This window comes from Mytilus galloprovincialis, chromosome 12, assembly GCF_965363235.1.
Source record: "Mytilus galloprovincialis chromosome 12, xbMytGall1.hap1.1, whole genome shotgun sequence".
NCBI classification, from domain to species: Eukaryota; Metazoa; Mollusca; class Bivalvia; order Mytilida; family Mytilidae; genus Mytilus; species Mytilus galloprovincialis.
Genome location: NC_134849.1, coordinates 72,016,816 through 72,039,056, shown reverse-complemented (window position 1 = coordinate 72,039,056; position 22,241 = coordinate 72,016,816). Strand labels below are relative to the sequence as shown.

At 35.4% G+C, this 22,241-nt stretch overlaps 1 protein-coding gene across 1 annotated transcript in view; it reads right to left on the bottom strand.

Annotated features, from left to right (window-relative positions):
• LOC143054747 (uncharacterized) overlaps nucleotides 1–22,241 on the bottom strand; it is a 73,363-nt gene that overhangs the window by 23,044 nt on the left and 28,078 nt on the right. The window contains exons 8-11 of the mRNA XM_076227786.1: nucleotides 17,695–17,801; nucleotides 14,888–15,341; nucleotides 12,946–13,721; nucleotides 12,462–12,492 (exon numbers count right to left, since the gene is read on the bottom strand). Of these exons, the coding sequence (XP_076083901.1) occupies nucleotides 12,462–12,492; nucleotides 12,946–13,721; nucleotides 14,888–15,341; nucleotides 17,695–17,801 (1,368 nt within the window). The remainder of the gene's footprint in view (nucleotides 1–12,461; nucleotides 12,493–12,945; nucleotides 13,722–14,887; nucleotides 15,342–17,694; nucleotides 17,802–22,241) is intronic.

Here is a 22,241-nt window from a genome sequence, read left to right as displayed (position 1 = left end):
GGTGACCGGGAAACCTTTTTTGTCTGCTCTCTGTAATATTTAGATTGACCTTTTATAAAGTTCAAACCGTATTTCAATAGACTATTTATTCATGCCTCGCGAAGATGGAAGCGGATGGTGAGATGTTCTCTGCGGAGATTGTGGAGGATCGCCGTCTGGATTGGTGAGGTATGTCTGCATGCGATTGATGGTTCTCAAGATCACGGGTAAGAACACCATATTTTTTGGGGGTTTGAATGATCTTTACCCCAGAATCGATTGCAGTGGGGGGGGGGGGGGGGTAAGCTTCAGATAGTGGACTGTTGGGAGCCGTGTATGTAGCTGCTATTGATGATGCCACTGTTCACCAGGATGCTGTTTATGCTTCTGATGCTAACAATGTCTTCACCCTCTTTGTAACATTTGTTGCCCGATCAAATGTGTAGAGCTGTCGCTTAAATCCCAATGTGGTGTTCGATTCCTTAAATTGTAGTTGGGGGAGGGGGTTGAACAGAGTAAAAATGCGACTGTCGTTTCTAGAGACAAGGATGGAAAACCCTTGTTTTAGGTCTGTGTTGTGGACGATTTGCTGCAACAGTGTGGTGTCCATTTATTTATTAAAACACGACGTTCAACTACTGACCGAACGATTCGAACTGGATGCCTTGGACTCCTACGGAGATTGGAAGTGCAAATGCTTCGGTGTTGGCGGGAACATAACGCTCGAATTCCGCTCGACTTTGGATGTCCGCTCGGACTGATGACTTACATCAATGACCAACAGCGGCTATATGTCAATGAAATCAGAGGGGTTGACATCACCGTTACTAAGGAGGGTGTCAATGTTGTAGAATTTCTTTCTGAAGTCTACATCCTCCTTGAACACTATGGCAACCTTGTTTTCTGAAAAAAACCGGCATTAAAGTCGACGGCTGAGTAGCGTTCAGCTTTGAGGGTGACATGGATATTTTGCAATCGACAGCGATTGAACACGGAAGCATTATTGGTTTTGTCATTATCTGCTGTCGGTTTGAAAGGCAACGATAATATATCTTGGCTTTTCGCGACCACTATTGGCAGCTAGGCGGCAGTTAAACTGTGAGGCTTGGAGAACGACTATGAAATCACACTGTCTCATGCGAAATCCTTTCTGGATGGTTTTGTACAGTTGCATCTTGTTTTCGTCTGCAGGAGTGACGCTCCAGAGTTGGTAAGTTGGGCGCCGGCTTAAGGTTCGAATTCGTGAACCTAGTATTAATATTTTTGAAGACTTTCATCGAAGGTCAACCCTTCTGTGATTGTAAGGATGTCAGACATTATGTATTTATTTATAGCATTGGAGGAAGTTGGGATGGTACCGATGCCACGACCAGAGATGAAATTGTTTAACTGGGTTTGGTTGTTGGGCTTTCTGCGTTTAACACTGAGCTGTTGATTGGGCTTGCTGCGTTTGTCAATGGGTTTTCGAGTGCGGGTCACTTTGTCAACGACATGGTTGACGACTACCACCTACCACTCCTATCATGGCTGCATTGGTGGCAGTGCTCATAGGCCTACTTTTCAATGTCTTGGCAGCAGAGGAGGTGAACATGCGACCAGCGATACTGGTGATAGTGTCAAAAAAACTTCTACCACCGTATGCATACTTTCAAACAAAACCTTTCTTAATTGAGGATATTACGATGGAGTTGCTTATATTCCTTGATGCTGATGTGTTCACCTTTCTTTATGGCATCGATGATCGCCATAATCGCGTTGCGCACACCATTGTTTCCAGCACGGTATGCAGTGTTGCACAGATCCAAGCAAAAAAGGAGCTGGTCAAAGTCGGAGGGTAGAAACACGGTTTGAAGTCCGCCACAATGCTTATCTTGCTTTAGATGTGAGACACAATCTTCGTCCACTTAGATCTTTATCGCCTTAGGGTTCTCGAGAGGGTTAATTGCCTTGATACATGCACCGGAACTGTGCAGGATCTCTGCATAGTCGACAAGGTCTTAAAAACTTCGGACTCAAAAGATTCTGATTTCTTTTTCACCATGAGTTCCCAGAGGTTAAGGGTTCCTTTGTACCTCACACCATCCACGAAAATATCATCGTCGTCAGAAGTAACTGGTTAGCTTCCGATGAAGAGATCGAGATCCAAAGGTGTGGTCGGCGAAGGATCGTTACTGATCTGCAAATACTGCTGTGCTCGAAGTCCGAGGATGGTGTCTATAGGTGGTGCAATGGATAGTGGGTAGTCAAACTTGGGCGGTGGAGGCTGGAGGGCTGTCACTGCTGCAGGAAGTTAAACGATCGTTTAGGTGATCGGTGAAGCTGCCTCTCGCTGAGCCTCAACCACAGGCTTAACACCTTGGAAAGGTCAGGGTTGAGTCCAATCTTCTCCAGGCGATGCTGCATGTTAATGGCTTGAATCTTCCGCTTGATCTCTTGCAACTCCTTGGCGAGCGCCTCACACTGTTTCGGGTCTGTAATCTTTATAAACGTTCATTTATTTAAAGCGTTGACGTGAACCTTCCTAAGTGAAGGTTTGAATACCTGTAAGCGTTTGTTTGAACGCCCCTAAGCGTTGGTTTGAACAGTTGTACCTTTCCTGAAACTATAGGCATATATCTATCGAAAGGTTAAAAAACACACATGCATTTTTGCTCGTTTTTCCATAATTTGAATTGAAAAGGTCGAGCTATAAATATTTGTTGATAAACACTACAATAATTTATGGACCTATGGGTGGTACGGATAGAAAAATACGGACTGTCAAACAGATACATACCATATAAAACATGCTAAAAACAATCTAAATGTTCATATAACCCCACTAAGGAGGCTATATTATTCTTCAATTATCTAAAAATGTATTTCATTGTACAAAAACTTTCATATTTAAAAAATTCACCATGGCCATAATGCGATACTAAACTTCTATTAAACTGTGTATTGCTACAGAACCTTATCGTTTTTGATTTCAACCGCATCGGTAAATCAAAGCACTCAAAGTCCGCGTACACTACGAAAGGGACTCTCATCGGGTGGGTGTTGTTGACAAAAGTCAGCTGGTATGTCCCTTCTTTGGGCAGCTCTGATCTTGGCTGCCTTGTGGTTGACGCAACACTCTTTGTTGTTTTCCAGAACTTCCTTGCTATAAACGTGGTTTAAGCACATGTAGCCTTGGATCAGCAGTAAGTTGAGTTCTCTCTCCCGCTGTTCACCAATGTTTGAAATGTGCAGCGGGTATACTTCACTATCATCTATTCTAAATCAAGGGTTAATCTACCCTTCTCAAGGGTTTCAAGCAAGTCCGTGGTTGAAGGGAAAATCTGGTTTCCCAAATGAAAGTATCCCACGTTCTCATCATCCATCTTACCTGTTGGGTTAATCTTCACAGTGCAGCATCACATTGACTTGTTATCCTTTCAATGCCCAATCGTCTATAAGTTCCACTCTTGACATCTGAGAGACCTCAAGGAAGGTCTGCACCTCCATGTCAATAATAGTGGTCATCTTTCAGGTAGTAAATACATCTTTAAAGGCTTTCTTCAGTGGATGTACCTCAATTTTATCCCCAATGATTTCCTATCTTCTCTGATCTGTTCCTGTAACTTATCCAGTAGTCGATCTTTCGACATCCTGCTAACCTCTATCAACTCATGCTGTTTGGCTTGGGTGATAATATCCTTCCTAGTATAGGGTTGGAACAACGCTAAAAAAATGTTGGTCTTCGTTCCGATCAACTGATCCAACTGATCCTTCCTCATCCGGGAGTACCATCGGCGGTGGTTCATTTTGGCAATACCACTCAGGGCTTTGACGTTTTCAACAACCAATTCCAGCTATTAATAGTTATTGGATCGATGTCTTAATCTTTATAACAATCCAAAATAAAATCAATTTGTTTCACCCAAAACTAATATCCACGATTAAACGGTTTTTAGACCCAGCTTTTGATCTTTCGATCCTATCGTCCATATCAAAAAATATAAAATTCGTGGTAATCATACCCGGTGCGCCTGTTTTTTTTTCATCCCATAGCTCACAATTTGCCGAGCTCAATCGGTCTCTCTCTTTGTCAAGACGGTGGTCAGCTGCTTGTTTAATCTCTCACAACCCCAAGTGGGGATATGGTTGGCCCTTTCCAACATAAGGTTATAATTTCTGCCTACCTATTAACTAAATGTCTGCTTAGTAATACAAAGATTGAGAGATTAGATGGCTATCACCATTGCCCTGTGCCCTTTGTCCTAAAATTCTGATAATGATTAGCAGAAAAGTGACAATATAAGCCCTCCATATATATATCGAATATGACAATATTCTGGGAAATCCTTCTAATACAACCTTCATATATACAGAGTCTATGATTTAATTAAATTTTATAGACATTGAAAGACCAGGGGGGTCTCAACCTCATTTAAGCGGTCTCGGGTAGGTTTTCGCTATATATTTTGAATATCCAACTGGCACTTTGGGCGCTCCGTAAACATAGAAGACAGGAAGTGTACCCAAAGTCCTTTTAGTCACGTTTGTATCTACCTATTGACTAAATGTCTGTTAAATATTAGAAAGATTGAGAGATCAGGGGGCTCTCACCATCACCCTGTGCCCTTTGTCCTAAAATTTGGACATTTTTTGACTGAAAAGTGACAATCTTAGCCCTCCGTAGATATTGAAGATGACGTTTTTCTGGAAACTCCATCTAATACAATCTTTATATATACAGAGTCAATGATCTGGTTGAATTTTAGGGACATTGAAAGACCAGGGGGGTCTCAACCTCATTTAAGCGGTCTCGGGTAGGTTTTCGCTATATATTTGAATATCCAACTGGCACTTTGGGCGCTCCGTAAACATAGAAGACAGGAAGTGTACCCAAAGTCCTTTTAGTCACGTTTGTATCTACCTATTGACTAAATGTCTGTTAAATATTAGAAAGATTGAGAGATCAGGGGGCTCTCACCATCACCCTGTGCCCTTTGTCCTAAAATTTGGACATTTTTTGACTGAAAAGTGACAATCTTAGCCCTCCGTAGATATTGAAGATGACGTTTTTCTGGAAACTCCATCTAATACAATCTTTATATATACAGAGTCAATGATTTGGTTGAATTTTAGGGACATTGAAACACCAGGGGGGGTCTCAACCTCATTTAAGCGGTCTCGGGTAGGTTTTCGCTATATATTTTGAATATCCAACTGGCACTTTGGGCGCTCCGTAAACATAGAAGACAGGAAGTGTACCCAAAGTCCTTTTAGTCACGTTTGTATCTACCTATTGACTAAATGTCTGTTAAATATTAGAAAGATTGAGAGATCAGGGGGCTCTCACCATCACCCTGTGCCCTTTGTCCTAAAATTTGGACATTTTTTGACTGAAAAGTGACAATCTTAGCCCTCCGTAGATATTGAAGATGACGTTTTTTCTGGAAACTCCATCTAATACAATCTTTATATATACAGAGTCAATGATTTGGTTGAATTTTAGGGACATTGAAAGACCAGGGGGGTCTCAACCTCATTTAAGCGGTCTCGGGTAGGTTTTCGCTATATATTTTGAATATCCAACTGGCACTTTGGGCGCTCCGTAAACATAGAAGACAGGAAGTGTACCCAAAGTCCTTTTAGTCACGTTTGTATCTACCTATTGACTAAATGTCTGTTAAATATTAGAAAGATTGAGAGATCAGGGGGCTCTCACCATCACCCTGTGCCCTTTGTCCTAAAATTTGGACATTTTTTGACTGAAAAGTGACAATCTTAGCCCTCCGTAGATATTGAAGATGACGTTTTTCTGGAAACTCCATCTAATACAATCTTTATATATACAGAGTCAATGATTTGGTTGAATTTTAGGGACATTGAAAGACCAGGGGGGTCTCAACCTCATTTAAGCGGTCTCGGGTAGGTTTTCGCTATATATTTTGAATATCCAACTGGCACTTTGGGCGCTCCGTAAACATAGAAGACAGGAAGTGTACCCAAAGCCCTTTTAGTCACGTTTGTATCTACCTATTGACTAAATGTCTGTTAAATATTAGAAAGATTGAGAGATCAGGGGGCTCTCACCATCACCCTGTGCCCTTTGTCCTAAAATTTGGACATTTTTTGACTGAAAAGTGACAATCTTAGCCCTCCGTAGATATTGAAGATGACGTTTTTCTGGAAACTCCATCTAATACAATCTTTATATATACAGAGTCAATGATTTGGTTGAATTTTAGGGACATTGAAAGACCAGGGGGGTCTCAACCTCATTTAAGCGGTCTCGGGTAGGTTTTCGCTATATATTTTGAATATCCAACTGGCACTTTGGGCGCTCCGTAAACATAGAAGACAGGAAGTGTACCCAAAGTCCTTTTAGTCACGTTTGTATCTACCTATTGACTAAATGTCTGTTAAATATTAGAAAGATTGAGAGATCAGGGGGCTCTCACCATCACCCTGTGCCCTTTGTCCTAAAATTTGGACATTTTTTGACTGAAAAGTGACAATCTTAGCCCTCCGTAGATATTGAAGATGACGTTTTTCTGGAAACTCCATCTAATACAATCTTTATATATACAGAGTCAATGATTTGGTTGAATTTTAGGGACATTGAAAGACCAGGGGGGTCTCAACCTCATTTAAGCGGTCTCGGGTAGGTTTTCGCTATATATTTTGAATATCCAACTGGCACTTTGGGCGCTCCGTAAACATAGAAGACAGAAAGTGTACCCAAAGTCCTTTTAGTCACGTTTGTATCTACCTATTGACTAAATGTCTGTTAAATATTAGAAAGATTGAGAGATCAGGGGGCTCTCACCATCACCCTGTGCCCTTTGTCCTAAAATTTGGACATTTTTTGACTGAAAAGTGACAATCTTAGCCCTCCGTAGATATTGAAGATGACGTTTTTCTGGAAACTCCATCTAATACAATCTTTATATATACAGAGTCAATGATTTGGTTGAATTTTAGGGACATTGAAAGACCAGGGGGGTCTCAACCTCATTTAAGCGGTCTCGGGTAGGTTTTCGCTATATATTTTGAATATCCAACTGGCACTTTGGGCGCTCCGTAAACATAGAAGACAGGAAGTGTACCCAAAGTCCTTTTAGTCACGTTTGTATCTACCTATTGACTAAATGTCTGTTAAATATTAGAAAGATTGAGAGATCAGGGGGCTCTCACCATCACCCTGTGCCCTTTGTCCTAAAATTTGGACATTTTTTGACTGAAAAGTGACAATCTTAGCCCTCCGTAGATATTGAAGATGACGTTTTTCTGGAAACTCCATCTAATACAATCTTTATATATACAGAGTCAATGATTTGGTTGAATTTTAGGGACATTGAAAGACCAGGGGGGTCTCAACCTCATTTAAGCGGTCTCGTGTAGGTTTTCGCTATATATTTTGAATATCCAACTGGCACTTTGGGCGCTCCGTAAACATAGAAGACAGGAAGTGTACCCAAAGTCCTTTTAGTCACGTTTGTATCTACCTATTGACTAAATGTCTGTTAAATATTAGAAAGATTGAGAGATCAGGGGGCTCTCACCATCACCCTGTGCCCTTTGTCCTAAAATTTGGACATTTTTTGACTGAAAAGTGACAATCTTAGCCCTCCGTAGATATTGAAGATGACGTTTTTCTGGAAACTCCATCTAATACAATCTTTATATATACAGAGTCAATGATTTGGTTGAATTTTAGGGACATTGAAAGACCAGGGGGGTCTCAACCTCATTTAAGCGGTCTCGGGTAGGTTTTCGCTATATATTTTGAATATCCAACTGGCACTTTGGGCGCTCCGTAAACATAGAAGACAGGAAGTGTACCCAAAGTCCTTTTAGTCACGTTTGTATCTACCTATTGACTAAATGTCTGTTAAATATTAGAAAGATTGAGAGATCAGGGGGCTCTCACCATCACCCTGTGCCCTTTGTCCTAAAATTTGGACATTTTTTGACTGAAATTTTTTTTTTGGCTTTCCATATATATTTCTATTTTTAGTTAAAAATATTTCTAGAGTTATTGGTTTTTCTTTTTGTCGTAAGAAACATTATACACAAAAGTACATCTTTGAAGTCGTTTTTATGACAAAACTCTATATTACATACAGACAAATAAGTCGCACGGAAAAGGGTTTATATTTGAGGACAACGAGAAATTGCGACAGCTTGAAAAGGTCATTTAATGATTCCTACGTATCTTCTCAGTCCTTTTGACTATGAAAATCGTGCTTTTTATAATTTCAAGTATTTAATTTCTTATGATTTTTCACTAAATTTTGAATATCAAACTGGCTGCTAGCAGCCGGTTGGATATTGAATATCGAATAACGAATAACGAACCGGCTGCTAACTTCACATACATAAATAAATGTCTCACAGTAAATTATTATAAAAACTGTTTCAGAAAAAAACCTGTTATTTTTTGTCTGAATAGAACTTATCCCCCTGTTAGTAAATTTATATAAGATACCTTGAAAAAAAAACCTCACAAGTATTTTTTGTGGTATGTCTAATAAGTTCAGAGGTTCCTTTTTTAGATACAAATGTTCCCATGACATCAATGTCATTCAGACTCTCTCTTGACTTTACGTATAAATAAAGGCAACAGTAGTATACCGCTGTTCAAACTCATAAATCCATGGACAAACAAGAGTGCACACGCTGAAATGTCTCGCCTTCTATACTAATCATTGATATTATGTTGATAGTCCTAAGTATAAAGTTAAGCATTATAACAACTGTCACATAAACTTAACATTAACCAAGATAACTAAACAAAGACCAATGAACCTTGAAAATGAGGTCAAGGTCAGATGAACCATGCCAGGCAGACATGTACAGCTAACAATGCTTCTATACAACATATATAGTTGACCTATTACTAATAGTTTAAGAAAAATAGACCAAAACACAAAAACTTAACATTGTGCAATGAACCTTGAAAATGAGGTCATGGTCAAATAAAACCTGCGCGACTGACATAAAGATCATAAAATATTTCCATACACCAAATATAGTTGACCTATAGCATAGAGTATTAGATAAAAAGACCTAAACTCAAAAACTTAACATTGACCACTGAACCATGAAAATGAGGTCAAGGTCACATGACATCTGCCCGCTAGACATGTACACCTTACAATCATTCCATACAACAAATATAGTAGACCTATTGCATATAGTATGAGAAAAACAGACCAAAACACAAAAATTTAACTTTAACCACTGAACCATGAAAATGAGGTCAAGGTCAGATGACACCTGCCAGTTGGACATGTACACCTTACAGTCCTTCCATACACCGAATATACTAGCCCTATTGCGTATAGTATCTGAGATATGGACTTGACCACCAAAACTTAACCTTGTTCACTGATCCATGAAATGAGGTCGAGGTCAAGTGAAAACTGTCTGACAGACATGAGGACCTTGCAAGGTACGCACATATGAAATATAGTTATCCTATTACTTATAATAAGAGAGAATTCAACATTACAAAAAATTTGAACTTTTTTTTCAAGTGGTCACTGAACCATGAAAATGAGGTCAAGGACATTGGACATGTGACTGACGGAAACTTCGTAACATGAGGCATCTATATACAAAGTATGAAGCATCCAGGTCTTACACCTTCTAAAATATAAAGCTTTTAAGAAGTTAGCTAACACCACCGCCGCCGCCGCCGCCGCCGCCGCCGCCGGATCACTATCCCTATGTCGAGCTTTCTGCAACAAAAGTTGCAGGCTCGACAAAAACCAAATCGGGGTAACAAACTAAAACTGAGGGAAACGCATAAATATAAGAGGAGAACAACGACACAACACTACAATGTAACTAACACACACAGAAACGGACCAAGCATCAGATAAAATCCCACGAGAATAACAAATATAACATCAAAACCAAATACATGAATTTGGGATAGACAAGTACCGTAAAAATGGAACAAGATCAAATAACTCTGATAATCATTTAGACTTTCCCATAAAATTGACCAATCGGAAACCGTGATATATAAGCAGACGTGACGCCTTTATTGCCAATTCATTAGCGGTTGGCAAAATTATTACGATTGACATACTTTGGTAGGATTGCTACAGATGATTCTGACGACAAATGTAGGCATGTTAAACACCATTGTAAAGATTTGCGATATAACAAATGTAAATGTTTCTCTCTATCGTCTACAGCTTTTACACATAACACAAAATAAGGTTAAAAGCCATTACGATCATCTTGGTTGATAGATGGGGTCAACGGACACATGCAACTAGATAATATAAAAATAATTTGGGCTAAGTTTGGTTAGATTGGTTCAGTAGATTCATAAACATTTTTTGAAAAAAGATTACAAACTAGATGTGTCAAAGCGACATGAATGGTCCCGTCTCAAAATTTAAAAGATTTGCAATTTCAATAACACATGTGGACACAAACATGATGGTAGTCTCACATGTCAAAAATCAGCTCAAAATCTAGAGGCGTATAGAAAAAAAGTCTGTAAAACAATTTTCGAAGTTGTTAACCCTTCATTTTGTCAAAAATTAGTGGAGCAAAACGAAATTTAAACTTGATCTACAACTCATCATAGTAAGCTCACATACAAAAAATCAGCACAAGATATGTAAGCATTTAGAAAAAAAAATCTGTATTACGCAATTTTTCAAAAAATTCACAAAGTCCAAAGCACAACATTACAGCAAAAATTAGCCGAGTGAAACAAAACTTAAACTTGATCTGTAACTCACATATAAAAAATCAGCCCTATATCTGAATGCGTTTAGAAAAAAAGTCTGTATAATTGTGATTTTCAACAATTTATCAAAGTAAATAGCCCATAATTTCGGCAAAAATTAGCAAAGCAGAACAAAACTTAAACTTGATCTGTAACTCATCTTGGTTAACTCACATGCCAAAAATTATCCCAATATCTGAAAGAGTTTAGAAAAAAAGCCTATATATAACCGTGCTTTTCAACAATTTATGAAAGTCCAAAGCCCATAATTTTGGTAAAAATTAGAGGAACGAACGAAGCTTAAACTTGATCTGTAACTCATCATGGTTAACTCACATACCAAAAATCAGCCCAATATCTGAATGCGTTTAGAAAAAACTCCGTAAGACAGAATGATGGAAATACGGACAAGGGTAAAACTATATGGCACCGACAACTTTGTAATAATTATGAAAAGTGTGAAAAAATTACATGATAGGGCCATTACTCCTGACAGGGTCAACAGACACTTTTGATCATGATGAATTATATGAAGAGATTAGTTTGTTGTACATTTTTATCTCTATCTGTCAAACTATTCAAAATAAAAAATTGAAATTCCAAAATTTCCTTAGAAAGACCAATTTAGGGGCAGCAACAAAAAAATAGGTTGTCTGAAGCGTCTACAAATTTACGGTCAGATATATCATGACATGATTTACATTTTTACACCAAAAAAGATTTGCTTTTAATACTTCAGTTTCATAGATATAAGCTTAACTGGATTTTTACGACCATGATCTATTTTTTTCTATGACGGATAATTAAGACATTCCACATGTATATGGGTCTATAGTTTGAGAGTAGAAGACTTGTGTAAAATGTATTGAACGACGACGACAGATGACGAAGGCCTTCATATAAGAAAAGCTCGCTTGGTCCTTTTTGGACAGGTAAGTTAAAAATGAAAATGTCACTATCATTTCTGTCTTACATTTTTGCTATAAGAGTTATCTTCTTGTAAATAGCTAAGTTGAACAATTAATATAAAAAACACAAGATTTGGTATTTGCTTAAACATTTTGGATAATGCAATCACCATGATAACTCATTAGTTATATTCATAGACATAATTAGTTTTACTAATTAATTGCAAATCTCTCTCAAAATTTGCAGATTAAGGTAAATAACTTCATTGACTGTGGACCGCTACTTGTTGGATTGTTGAAATAATCTGTAATGTTTCCTTGTTCTAAAACAACCATAATTGTCAATTGCTACTCTTTTAGACTTTCAGATATGATGTCTGTATACATATCAAAATTTGTACACTGATTTTTTTGTAGGCAGTATCTTGCCGATTGAATTGACTTTAAAATATCACTGTTTCTGTTATTTTTTCACCTATCTATCAGCTAAAACCAAGGGAAATGTTGTGATGTACTTAAATGCTGAACCTTTTGACAAGTTAAGCAGTTCGAATTATTCATAGATCATGTTTTGCAGATATTTTTACTTTTTAACATGACTTTTCATTTATCTACAATAAAGAAAATACTAACAAATGCATTTAAGGGGAACACACTTCTATAAGCAATCACCTAGCTTACAACTTTGTTCAGATTTGTGACAACCATTGAAAATGTACCGTCAATCAGTTCTTTGTCAAATGTTTAAATTCATAAAAGTAAATATATTATGTTGATATTAGCATGCAATCACTAAGTAACTTGTTTCAAGTTTTAAATCATGTGAAGCTACGTTAGAGAAATCTTACCTGGACAATGTAATTCACACTGTTCTTTTATCTGTAAAAATAAAACATATATACATGCAATAATTTTAATCATCTATAGAATAGGAGATATTTCATTTATCAAAATATGCACCAAATGTACTATCATTATCAGTTTTGGAAATCTGGACCTTGTGAAGAAAATAACTCCAACACAAAAAGGGAGTAACACAATGATGTACATTTGTACCACGAACACAGCCATTTGTTGTTGTACAGTCAAATGGTTTTTGAGTAATACTAGTAGTTAAAATATGAAAAATAGTGTATTATCTAATGATAATTAGCACGTTGATAAAAAAAAATAACTCTTTATAGTTTTATTTACAACTACTTGTTACTACACAAGAAAAGAATGTAAAAACTGGGGTTCTGTTTTTTTAGTTTTCTATCTTGTTCGTTCTTTAAATTAATTTGCAATTTGCTTACTGACCTTACTATATATATATATATATATAATGTTTACCTTATCTTGGTTCCAAACAACCCAGTTTCCTTGTCTGTGTGTAAGTTTATGTTTGTCACAAACCCATTCACTGATCTGCAAAGCTGTCTCTTCACTAATGAAGCATTTCAATTCAAAACATGAATATTCAATATGGAAAGGTAATTGTTTGCCGTGTTTTACATGGATTGTGGACTGATAGAAATCTGATATTCTTTCCATTGTTGTAACCAAGCATTCCTTAACTCCAGTGGCTATATCTGGTACTATAAGTCCAGCCGAGGTTTTATGGACTAAATAAAGAAGAATCTTGTTGCCTTCGACACATATTACAACATCATGTGCCTTGTCAAATGAGACAACAATAAATCCTGAAAAGAGGAGTTTTCTCCCTTCATACTGCTTCAAAGTCCACATGCTCAGACACGCACTGATCAGACGATTGGGCAAAGCTGGTGGTATGACAGTTCCTTTAAAAACAAAGGCTAGACATATTGCTTTCTCTGGTGTACATTCTTTTTCCATAAAGCTGGTTGTGTTTCTTTCTGTAACCATACAGGGAACAAAGAAGTTCTCTACTGGTAACCGACTTCCTGTACCTGTGTCATATCTTCTTTGCTCTGCCAGAATATCTAAATGAATGAGGATGTTGAATATAAACTCTTTGTACGGTAAAATTGGACGGAAATCCTTTTGTTCCCAAATCTGATACAGGTCTTCTCGGTGTATGATTCCACTTTCTGACATTCTACTGAATATTACCTGCATTCTTCTTTTCTTTGGCCAAAATCCTATGTCTGAAAGTAACATACAGAGATAAATCACCCTCTGAGGATGGCATGATTTTTCTTATTCATATTGATTATGGGCTGTACCGGTGTGAAAGGCAAAGTTAACTGTAAATTCAGTAATTAGTGATAAGTTTTCATTGATAACGATAATGCGACTGTAGCATGTTATTTTATATCCTATTCAAATATTTTGGTGCAGATTTTCCTGAAATCGCAATTATAATCCCTTATTTGTGTTCATTCTTAAAAATTGGAATAATAAAGGCAGACAACATTTCTGAATTTTCAGTAAAAATATAAAGGAACACTTTTGTTTAATTTCACCATGTTTATTGTATACATTTATTCTACACCTCTTAATCCAATATTCATCCTTGCTTTTCCCTTTTTGATGTATGGTTAAAGATTTTGTTTAACATTGAATTTGGTGACCTATTAATATTTTTAAAATTCAAAAAAATAAATATTTTTCAATGTGATACAAATCTTGTCATTTCACCTGCATGTCAAAGTTTTGTTTTGAATTTTAACGTGTTTTGTGCATTTGTATCAAGCTAATTGAAATTGATTGACACCAGGAATAAATTTGGAATGGTGTATTAACAAAGCATATAAAAAAATACACATCCCCAAAGCAAATAAATCAAAAATAAGCTATTTTAACCAGAAAACTAGTTTTGCTCTACTTTTAATCTGAATTTTCACCAAAATAAAAGACACATCCAGATGTCGCACTTTCTCAAAACAAGACACATTAATCATGTTAATAATCTTCAAAACAACAAGCTTTCAGTTGAAAAAAAAAACAAACAGTAAAATAAAACAGGTGCCTGTAAATTTAACAAAACATTATTTGACTGGCTATTTGGGTTGATTTCAATTCCCTGTTGTCAAATTAAGTGTATATAAAACTCTGAATTACAAACAAACAAACTGACAATGAAATTAATATAGGAAAATCAGAGGAAAAATAAATCAGTACGAAAACAAATCAAAAGTTAAAAAATACATTTTGATTTGTCAGTGTTCTTTCTGACCAAAGCATTGCCTATTTTAATACCAATTATAGTTGTTAACATCTTCTCTCTTTGTATATTGTTTGATGTCAGATATGACACCAATGACACCTTCACCATGTTCGACTATAACAATAATTTACAATTTATAACTACCTGTCACAAATGATCTCATAACCTCCACCATGAGTAGCGGGTTAATTATAACATAATCTCGGAGCTGAAGGGTATGAAAGTAGATCATCTTTCCAAGAGAATGCTGGAAGTGTAAGAAATCATGAAGTTGTTCAAAATCCAGAACGGACACCTTGCTGATTGAATTCAATTCTTCAAGTTCTACCAATGACAAGATTTGCCTTCCTGCAGCTACCATTTCAGCAATCTCCAGTTCAAGGGGGACCCAAGCGTTGGGCATGTTCTCTCCCCAACAAGGATGATCGAAAGTAAGCTCTGTGATGGCTTTCTTCAGGGATTCAATTTCTTTATCATCTTTATCAGTTGCATTGACAAATATTTGTTTGTCAAGGACAAGATGATTTCTTCCCTCGTGGTCTTTAAATAATTCCTCTACTTCACTGTACAATAGTGCTCGTCTGGTTTCAACATCCTCCTGCCAAAAAATAAAGTAGACTTTAAAACAAAGGCATCATCATGGAATACAGTTTTTGAGGCTGAATAGTATGCTGTTGAAAAAAAAGTTGACGTCATAATCAATTTTTCTTTTATTTCTTTATAAATTAATGCATTATGATGATGATTTAAATGCTTTAAAAAAAAATGCCAAAAAGTGTAAATACTGAAATAATTCATCTGCTTTACAGTTTAATTTATATTTCAAGTTTTAAGAAAGGTTTTATTATAGGTAGATATATACATGATATAGCTTAACGATATACATTATAATAATTGACATATCACTTACAGCTTTAGACTCGGACAAAACAAACACAGATCTAAACAGGAAAAAGAAATGAACAAAACAAACCTTGTTGAACTTTAGACTTCCAACGTTATCATCATGATCATAGTGATGTGGTTTTTTTTCCAATTTTTAAGGACCATAACATTTTAACATAAACATAAAAACCAGTGGAGTATAGAGGGGGGATAGGAGGGGTCCTGATCCCGAAATCCCGGACTTAAAAAAACGAATTCCCGAGGTCCCGAATTTAAATAAAGTAAATCCCGATGTCCCGAAATCCGAAAAAAACGATTCCCGGATCCCGAAAGGGTCAATCCCGAAATCCCGAGCTTAAAAACACCCGATCCCGGAGTCCCGATAAAGGTCCTATCCCCCCTCAGTATACATATTCTGCATTGAGGATATTTTTGCCTGTTCCTGTTTATCGTACACATATTTTGGAGCTTTGGAATAGAGTTTTTCTATATTTGAGTAAATTTTATTAGGCTAGCATTTCAATGTTTTGGATTGGATTTCCAGCTTAAATAAAATCTAGATTACCTACAACCCTTTCTCAGAGGCGGATGGGAGGGGAGGGGGAGGGAAGAAATTTGGTTGATTATATTGATTATATAGGGAATCACTGAGGCATGACTGGAACAGCCCTCTCTAAGGCAGTCAATGGGCCCCCTCTTATGAAAATTACTGGATCTGCAATCGTTTCTATTCCTATTTCATGTTGCTTACTTTGTTTCTTTGTTCCTTACATATTTACTACATTTTTCCATTTTTTTTCTCTCAAAAAGTCATGAAGACCAATTAGCCAAAAAAAAAAATTAGTTCATTTAGTAAGTTATTAAACCCTTGTTGTTTTCTGGAACTTAAATTGTTTTTGATGGAATACATGCTTGTACAAAGTATGCCTTCACATGTCATCATGTTTAAACTATATTTAACAGGTAGTGGATGGTATTGTTCATCACACACTATAGCATGTTCATGTGAAGCTGGATACCAAATTTGAAGAAACTATGATCATGATGATGTGTGTTGCTCCTCTTAAAGACAACCAAAAGTTCATGGAACGAATGGAAACATGGACAGATGTATGTCAACAAGTATACCACCCCTATCCAATATGCGGTATAAAAAAATCATTATATATATACTATAGACTTATATCCAAATCACCTACTTTTGGTACTTTGTTTGTGTAGGCAACACAAACAAGATCTAAGGATTGCCTGTATAAAAGACTTATTTATATCTTGTTCAATTACCACTGGTACCAATGTTATAATGGGTGACACCAAAACAGATCTAAAGATTACCTGTATAAATGACTTATATATATCTTATCCACTTTACCACTGGTACCTTAATCTTATTGGTAACACCAAACAAGATCCAAGGAATACATGTATAAAAGACGTATTTATATCTTGTTCAATTACCCCTGGTACCTTGTCCTCATGGGTAACATCAAAACAGATCTTAAGAATGCCTGTATATATAACCTATTTATATCTTATCCACTTTACAACTGGTACCAAGGTCATTATGGGTGACACCAAAACAGATCTAAAGAATGCCTGTATAAATGACCTATTTATATCTTGTTCAATTACCACTGGTACCTTGTCCTTATGGGTAACAACAAACAAGATCCAAGGAATTCCTGTATAACAGACCTATTTATATCTTGTTCAATTACCACTGGTACCTTGTTTTTATGGGTAACACCAAAACAGATCTGAGGAATATCTGTATTTAAGACCTATTTATATTTTTCTCACTTACCACTGCTACCAATGTCCTTATGGGTGACACCAAAACAGATCTTAGGAATACCTGTATTTTAGACCTAATTAATATCTTTTCCACTTTTCCACTGGTACCAATGCCCTTACAGGTGACACCAAAAAAGATATAAAGAATACCTGTATAAAAGACATATTTATATCTTGTTCATTCACCACTGGTATCTATTCCTCATGGGTAGCAACAAACAAGATCTTAGAGAAGCCTTTATAGAAGTCCTATTTATATCTTTTTCACTTACCACTGGTACCTTGTCTTTATGGGTGGCAACAAACAAGATCTTAGGGATGCCAGCATACACCACCTTACAATAGGTCAGGATTGAGTTTACCCAGTGCAGTAAAAAGACTGAAAGAAAAATAAAGTTAAAAATATTTGTGTTTTAATTTTTTCTGTAACTGAATTTTCAGGTGTGAGGAAATATTCGTTTTGAGAACTTTATCCTTTGTCCAGAAAAAAGTTACTTGACCTGAATTTCTCAATAAATATTGAAGTGTTTGACTGTAAACATTTATGGTTCTTAAAACTGTTTAGTATCACATTATCTTATGGTTGTGACCTGTTATCCCTGCTTGCATGAGTAGATATTTCTAGTATCACATTATCTTACGGTTGTGACCTGTTATCTATGTCTTGCATGAGTAGATATTTCTAGTATCACATTATCTTACGGTTGTGACCTGTTATCTATGTCTTACATGAGTAGATATTTCTAGTATCACATTATCTTATGGTTGTGACCTGTTATCTATGTCTTACATGAGTAGATATTTCTAGTATCACATTATCTTATGGTTGTGACCTGTTATCTATGTCTTACATGAGTAGATATTTCTAGTATCACATTATCTTATGGTTGTGACATGTTATCTATGTCTTACATGAGTAGATATTTCTAGTATCACATTATCTTATGGTTTTGACCTGTTATCTATGTCTTACATGAGTTGATATTTCTAGTATCACATTATCTTATGGTTGTGACCTGTTATCTATGTCTTACATGAGTAGATATTTCTAGTATCACATTATCTTATGGTTGTGACCTGTTATCTATGTCTTACATGAGTAGATATTTCTAGTATCACATTATCTTGTGGTTGTGACATGTTATCTATGTCTTACATGGGTAGATATTTCTAGTATCACATTATCTTATGGTTGTGACATGTTATCTATGTCTAATATGAGTAGATATTTCTAGTATCACATTATCTTATGGTTGTGACCTGTTATCTATGTCTTACATGAGTAGATATTTCTAGTATCACATTATCTTATGGTTGTGACCTGTTATCCCTGCTTGCATGAGTAGATATTTTTAGTATCACATTATCTTATGGTTGTGACCTGTTATCTATGTCTTACATGAGTAGATATTTCTAGTATCACATTATCTTATGGTTGTGACATGTTATCTATGTCTTACATGAGTAGATATTTCTAGTATCACTTTATCTTACGGTTGTGACCTGTTATCTTTGTCTTACATGAGTAGATATTTTTCGTATCACATTATCTTATGGTTGTGACATGTTATCTATGTCTTACATGAGTAGATATTTCTAGTATCACATTATCTTATGGTTTTGACCTGTTATCTATGTCTAATATGAGTAGATATTTCTAGTATCACATTATCTTATGGTTGTGACCTGTTATCTATGTCTTACATGAGTAGATATTTCTAGTATCACATTATCTTATGGTTTTGACCTGTTATCTATGTCTAATATGAGTAGATATTTCTAGTATCACATTATCTTATGGTTGTGACCTGTTATCTATGTCTTACATGAGTAGATATTTCTAGTATCACATTATCTTATGGTTGTGACATGTTATCTATGTCTTGTATGAGTAGATATTTCTAGTATCACATTATCTTATGGTTGTGACCTGTTATCTATGTCTTACATGAGTAGATATTTCTAGTATCACATTATCTTATGGTTTACCTGTTATCTTTGTCTTGTATGAGTAGATATTTCTAGTATCACATTATCTTATGGTTGTGACCTGTTATCTATGTCTTACATGAGTAGATATTTCTAGTATCACATTATCTTATGGTTGTGACATGTTATCTATGTCTTACATGAGTAGATATTTCTAGTATCACATTATCTTATGATTGTGACCTGTTTTCTATGTCTTACATGAGTAGATATTTCTAGTATCACATTATCTTATGGTTGTGACCTGTTATCTATGTCTTACATGAGTAGATATTTCTAGTATCACATTATCTTATGATTGTGACTTGTTATCTATGTCTTACATGAGTAGATATTTCTAGTATCACATTATCTTATGATTGTGACCTGTTATCTATGTCTTACATGAGTAGATATTTCTAGTATCACATTATCTTATGGTTGTGACCTGTTATCTATGTCTAACGTGAGTAGATATTTCTAGTATCACATTATCTTATGGTTGTGACCTGTTATCTATGTCTTACATGAGTAGATATTTCTAGTATCACATTATCTTATGGTTGTGACCTGTTATCCCTGCTTGCATGAGTAGATATTTCTAGTATCACATTATCTTATGGTTGTGACCTGTTATCTATGTCTAACATGAGTAGATATTTCTAGTATCACATTATCTTATGGTTGTGACATGTTATCTATGTCTTACATGAGTAGATATTTCTAGTATCACATTATCTTATGGTTGTGACCTGTTATCTATGTCTTACAGGAGTAGATATTTCTAGTATCACATTATCTTATGGTTGTGACCTGTTATCTATGTCTAACATGAGTAGATATTTCTAGTATCACATTATCTTGTGGTTGTGACATGTTATCTATGTCTTACATGAGTAGATATTTTTCGTATCACATTATCTTATGGTTGTGACCTGTTATCTATGTCTTACATGAGTAGATATTTCTAGTATCACATTATCTTATGGTTGTGACCTGTTATCTATGTCTTACATGCGTAGATATTTCTAGTATCACATTATCTTATGGTTGTGACATGTTATCCCTGCTTGCATGAGTAGATATTTCTAGTATCACATTATCTCATGGTTGTGACCTGTTATCTTTGTCTTACATGAGTAGATATTTCTAGTATCACATTATCTTATGGTTGTGACCTGTTATCTATGTCTTACATGAGTAGATATTTCTAGTATCACATTATCTTATGGTTGTGACCTGTTATCTATGTCTTACATGAGTAGATATTTCTAGTATCACATTATATTATGGTTGTGACATGTTATCTATGTCTTACATGAGTAGATATTTCTAGTATCACATTATCTTATGGTTGTGACCTGTTATCTATGTCTTATCTTATGGTTGTGACATGTTATCTATGTCTTACATGAGTAGATATTTCTAGTATCACATTATCTTATGGTTGTGACCTGTTATCTATGTCTTACATGAGTAGATATTTCTAGTATCACATTATCTTATGGTTGTGACCTGTTATCTATGTCTTACATGAGTAGATATTTCTAGTATCACATTATCTTATGGTTGTGACCTGTTATCTATGTCTTACATGAGTAGATATTTCTAGTATCACATTATCTTATGGTTGTGACCTGTTATCTATGTCTTGCATGAGTAGATATTTCTAGTATCACATTATCTTATGGTTGTGACCTGTTATCTATGTCTTGCATGAGTAGATATTTCTCGTAGTACACTGCACAGAATGTGATACAGAAAAGTGAAATGAAAACCAGCGTTAATTTGATTGGCTTATCTAGCATTGCACAACAATATTACGGCATTATCATTGGTCATCTGTTAGGTCAATGATAACTTTCAAAGGTTGAGACGATGTACATTTCATCCATGGCAATAGACATTGTGATTTCTTCAATTAGATTATACAAAATACTAACACATTTCACCTTACAATCTTCTTTTTCTCAAATTTTAATACATTCTGAGTCTAAAATGTCTGATGTTACAGTTTAACACCGGAAATAGGTTGGTGACCAAAGTCAATTTATAAAATTTTAATCGTCAAAAATGGTACACGGCTATATCATATATCATTGGATTCGGAAATATGTGTACTTTGAGATTCTTCTGGTCGTCAAATGAAAATATGGTGCAGTTTTTCAGAAATCTTGATCATATGTCGTTTTCAAGGAAAAATAAAATTGAATAACTCCATTTTAAATACCCTTTTTACAGTAGAATGATTGAAAACTAAAAATCTATTTTCTTCCTTACTCAATTTTTCATCCAAAAAGTGGAAATCAATTATTATATGAGATTTCCGACTGTACAAAAAGGGGGGTAGTTTTCAGTTTTAAATGATGTATTTTTTTCAAATAATAAGAACAACGTCTGTCAAAACTTAACAAAATTTATATAACATTATGAAAAAATATGTATAAAATTATGAAAAAATATGTATTTATTCATATAACCATCTAGTATACATTAATGAAAGTAATAACTTTTAAGTTTTAGCCATATACGTTGAATACGCTACATGCAAAACTGACAACACAAATTATTTCAAAACATGCTTATAGTTTTTACAATGTCATGACGATTTCTATGAATTAAATTTGTATCAATAGGAAAATAAATCATCTTAAGATAAACTTTCAACTTTAAAAAGGTATGTTTTATGAAAAAATAGCCTTTTATTCGTTTGAAAATGAAAAACGTTTCGGTTATTCAATCCCAAACTAAATGACGCAAGATCATATTTTTTTTAATACGGGATATATTGACATAGCACTAAATATACCTAACTTTAATCAGTAATTCAGACCTCAAATGACTTTTTTAA